The sequence below is a fragment of the Argentina silus genome (assembly GCF_951799395.1).
Source record: "Argentina silus genome assembly, chromosome: 13".
NCBI lineage: Eukaryota > Metazoa > Chordata > Actinopteri > Argentiniformes > Argentinidae > Argentina > Argentina silus.
This window is the reverse complement of record NC_139667.1, coordinates 2,563,568-2,568,397: the sequence shown is the minus strand read 5'-3', so window position 1 is coordinate 2,568,397 and position 4,830 is coordinate 2,563,568. Positions and strand designations below refer to the sequence as shown.

General features: G+C 44.5%; 1 protein-coding gene across 1 annotated transcript; it reads left to right on the top strand.

Annotated features, from left to right (window-relative positions):
• Positions 1-907: 907 nt before the first annotated feature.
• gchfr (GTP cyclohydrolase I feedback regulator) lies at positions 908-3,980 on the top strand. Its single transcript, XM_083682900.1, has 3 exons — positions 908-1,225; positions 2,271-2,365; positions 3,043-3,980. Exons 1-3 carry the CDS (start codon positions 1,190-1,192, stop codon positions 3,170-3,172), a joined length of 261 nt encoding a protein of 86 aa, XP_083539026.1. The 5' UTR covers positions 908-1,189; the 3' UTR covers positions 3,173-3,980.
• Positions 3,981-4,830: the final 850 nt, after the last annotated feature.

Genomic DNA, 4,830 nt, shown 5'->3' with positions numbered 1-4,830 from the left:
GTTGGGCAAAATGTCAACGTGCATGGAACTGGTTTGGTGTGAGGCACGGCTGGTGAGCTCTGGTTTAGGCCTACTCCAAACCATCTCCCCCGTCACAACCGTATCAAACTGTGATCAGCTGATAAATTACATTCCCACTGAGCATGACATGCAAAGCCAAGCTGATTGTCTGTCAAGTCCTCTTTGGCATCAAAAGGACATTACATTCATATTGCTGATTTTATCAAAGTCCCTTCCATTGTTGTTCGGCTATGGTTTATGTCTTTCATTTCCCTCACAGCCTAACAAGACTAATCCAAATGTGTTATTGCTGTCCTGAGAAGGAAATTAATAAATCTCAGAGAAGGAAATTAGAGTTCCTGACAGTAAATGAAGATTGCGTGCATACACACAAAAGAAAGTGTATAGCGTCATGTGCCCATCAGCATACATAACAGAACATAACCGCAAATAACAACATCACCTGGTTGTACTGTAACAGTTGGTGTGAGGTACATCGTCAACCAACCGAGAGGAGCTGCGAGAAGTCAACCAGGTTACAACTTTCACTGGGTTAATATCTCAGCCGAAACTTGGGACGGTGCTGTAGCCTAAAGCAGCCTCACATGAAACATCTAAGATTGCAACACATCCGTGTTTTGGCTGAAACCGCAGTGAACATATACAATTTCCAAACCACAGATTTAAAACAGAAACCAGAGCTGAGCCGAGAAGACATGGCACATTTTCAGACCACGAAACGCGCCGGGTAGCTCCGATGGCGACTCGTGTGCAAGATAGAACGTCTCCATGTGTTTTCTGCAATGAATTGTGAATAAACCTGGGTAGAGGCTATAAATCGTTACATTTATTCAATAACAACTTAAAGACACAACTTTTTCCCTTCATGAAGGCTTTTGCATATAATGGCATGAGAATGGCATTGATGTGAAATAAACTTTGACGTAAACTACTTGCTGCTGATCAGACGGAGTGCGTGAGGACGCGCGTCTCTGTCCCGTGTGCAAGAGCTCTGTTGATCTACGCTGAGAGGGGGAGAGCTGTGATTGGTTCATTGCGATGGGTGTTTCCGCATTCCGCTGTGAGCTGTCAGTACAAGCGCGAGTTGGAGAGGGGACCGTCGCTCGTGTCTGAACTAACGTTTACATCAATTCCCGGGGGACTACCGTGTAAACGCCGGTGATACAGGATGCCCTATATACTCATCAGTACTCAGATCCGTCTGGTTCGTATTTCTCCAGCCATCCATATTCTGCATGCTTTAGGCTGCTGTTGCACTCAAGCGATAGAGAGGCGCTTTTGATATCTGGCTCAAAATGTGAAATAATTAGGCTATAATTCACTTCACTAATCGCCTTATCAGTTACATATTTGCGATGTACCTGTCCTGTTATGAAACACACTGTAATATAGCCAGCAAAAACAAATAGAAACCGAGCAGCCAGCTGCTGGCTGGTTTTTGCCGTGGTGCCCATAATTAAAACCATATGTTTAGTCAGAGATAAGCGTACGTGCGTATGTAAATGTTATTAACTGTCCCACCCAGTTGTCGTATTCCCTCCGTGAGTAGCTGTATATTCCAGGTTTAAAGTAATTCCAATAAGATTATGCAAATCCCCACGATTGACTGGTGACATGGATTTGACATCATGTAGCCAGAATCACACTAGGGACTGATACTGGTGTTCATGGTAAGTGTGAAGGCTCCTCAAGAGGTGTCAATAAATTATTACATAGTCACACAAATTAACATGTGACCAGACACAATATACAGTGCAGGCTATTTTGCAGAGAGACTTAGACTCAGTTATTAGTCAATTTAAAAACATGAGATGTCCTGTCTTCTCTGTGCATGGCATAGACAACACAAGAGACCGTGAGACATTAAAAACCACAAACAACTGTTCAGATCGAGGCCAAGGATACTCGCTCTACGATACTGATCCTCGTTATTTTTGCAACAGAGATTGGAGAACACGTTAGGGCGCTTTAATGTCTCACAACCGTATCAGAATCAGAATCAGAATCAGAATCAGAATCAAAATCAGAATCAGAATCAGAATTAGAATCAGAATCAGAATCAAAATCAGAATCAGAATCAGAATTCTATTATTTGGCCAAGTATATTTGCACATACAGGAAATTGACTTGGTGAGGTTTGGTGCATGGACATAAAAAACAACAGCAAGTCTTGACAAGAAATTTACAAGATAGCGAAATATTAACAAAATAGCAATAACAAATTTACAAATGCATATGTTGTTTTTCAGGAGACTGGTCCCACCATGGTTGGAGATGAGTACTCTGACCCAGCGACAATGACCTACCTGGGGGCGAGGAAAACCACCATGTTGGGGAACAACTTGTGAGCGTTTATTATTGGAACAGTAGTAAAGACAAAGATCTCGACTGTCCTGCCAACTGCATCAAAACATAAACATGCAGGAATCATTATTGAGTAGAGAACATTTTAGGAAAAACAGGAAATGTCTTTAACCCTAACAGCCTCCTTATTTCAAGGCATATCAACATTAAAGTAAGAGTATGTTCTGTACGCTTTTAACATCTTTATGGGGGGGGAAAACAACAACTCTGAGTCCCCATGTTTCCATAGAGACTGTTTGTTGTCATTCTCCCTTAGAAGAATGATTCCCCCTTTCCCAAATCACTAAACGTCTTCTGTACTTAAAACAAGATCATGGCCAAGCTATCTGAGCCATAGAGAGATGGAAGAAAGGCACAGTCAAAGTTAAGTTGTACCAGAAGACTTAAGTTGTAACCGATGACTGGGGCTCTCTGCAGTGTTGGGAGCAGACCAGCACTGATGGAAGACAGAGCAGGGAAGTGTTGTCATTGCAGATCTGACACAAGTGCTGCTGGGAAATGAACCCAGGTGTGGAGGGAATAATCAGAAAAACACAATACAAACTAATTTACCCGAGTCCTACATGTGTTAGCATTCCTGAAAGAGTTTACAGAAAAACTTCGACATTTTGACATCTGTGAATAACAAAACTGTTCGTGTGTTTACGCCTCTCCAAGTTCGGAGTACCATGTGGACGAACCTCCTCGGCTGGTATTGGACAAGCTGGAGAAGATCGGCTTCCGCGTCCTGACGATGACCGGGGTGGGGCAGACGCTGGTGTGGTGCCTACACAAGGAGATTGAGTGACCTCGCCTGGGGTCAATGACCCTCTCAGCAGTCTGTGGCCTGAGGCGAGGTAGCTGGGTTGATTACGGTCTCTGGCGTAGAGGAGACGCCGCAGAGCTCAAACTTGCACTGTACATTTACATTTACATTTTTGACTGTACATACTGGTGTGATCGTTCAAGGTGATGGGTGGGTGGATTCTTTTCACGAACGGTTCTCTCTCACGTTCACTATTCACTGCTTCACCACTATTAGCTTTTGAGGGGGAGACATTCACTGATGAGGAGCTTTTCCTGTGACTTAGATGTTTTCCCCCGTGCCCATGGCAACAGTTCTTATCGAAAACTTCAGTGGAAAAACAGTAGTACTCCTGCCTTACGATATATCTTGTAAATTAGTTTATAGACTGCAGGGCATTAGGGAACTATTTAAAAGTAAACTACATTCCAGGAAAGATTAAAGCTGAAATGGGCATAACCTCAGCGTTCATTCCCCCTTGAGCGTGTAGTGTCGTCCATTTCATTGGCAATTTGTAACCATCTGTAACTGAAGCCGAATGTCAAGTGAACACAGAATGAAAGCCGACTCCAAAGTTTGTTTACTCTACCTTTTGGACTTGTGGAAAAAGCAAATAGCTACCTTTTACAAGCAAACAGGGAAACACATTCCCTCAGATTATTTATGTAACGTGAAATATGTTAGTTTTCTCTTCGTATAATACATGTGATATACTGTAAATGAATGTAATGCATATGAGAACATACTTTGTAAAGACCATTGTTATTTGATGGAATTGTATTATGATTTATGAATAAATAATTAAATAATTTCTCTAATGTGGTGTATAAATAGTTTGGAGGTTTGTTGCTCCCATCCATCTGCCATCTCCCAGACTAATACATTCTTTGTCGTGCAAATACAAAGACAGTTCACTCGAATGCAAGACAAACTGCTAAATGTAAATAAATAAGCGTTCTGAACAGTAACTTTCACCTCTCTGAGAGAGATAGGATGGTGTGTCTGCTCTACAGCTCTGTGCTGGGGGGGGGGGGGGGGGGGGCTCTACAGCACAGAGGTGGTTTCTTTGGCTTGCTCCTCAGATCTCTGTCCTCAGGGGGGGGGGAGTAAGGTCAGACTCAGGCCCTGCCCTGCCCTGGCCTTTGATGAGCACTACTCTCCTCCGCTGTACCGCTCGAGGCCTGGCGGAGGCAGTGTGAGCCAGCTGGGTGGTTTCATCGCAGCCTCATTTGAAGCTCCATGGGCTGCCAGCATGTGTGTGTGTGTGTGTGTGTGTGTGTGTGTGTGTGTGTGTGTGTGTGTGTATGTGCATGCGTGCGTGTGTGTGTGTGTGTCTGTCTGAGGCCAGCCCCGGATCACAGAGCCCTTGCCAGGCCTGCTGCCTCTGTGATGACTCTGCCGTGACTTGGCTGCCATTTAGACCCATGTATCAAAAGGGTCTCCTAATTTCTCTGCCGCTCTGACGCGACTGTTGAGGTTCCAGACAGGTCCCGGCGCGTTGTGTCGACGGAGCTGCCAGCTTCCGCACTGACAGAGGATCTGAAGAAGAAGAAGACACGGAGGAGAGGAGAGGAGGAGGAGGAGGGACGCTGTGGAGACGCCGCCTAAGGTTTCCACTGTTGATTGGACGGCATTTATGAGGCTGCGTCCTCCCATATTGT

Coding starts and splice junctions, on each gene's coding strand:
- gchfr (XM_083682900.1), top strand. CDS start 1,190: ATGCCCTATATACTCATCAGTACTCAGATCCGTCTG. Junction 1,226..2,270: donor TCAGTACTCAGATCCGTCTG/GTTCGTATTTCT, acceptor GTTGTTTTTCAG/GAGACTGGTCCCACCATGGT. Junction 2,366..3,042: donor ACCATGTTGGGGAACAACTT/GTGAGCGTTTAT, acceptor CGCCTCTCCAAG/TTCGGAGTACCATGTGGACG.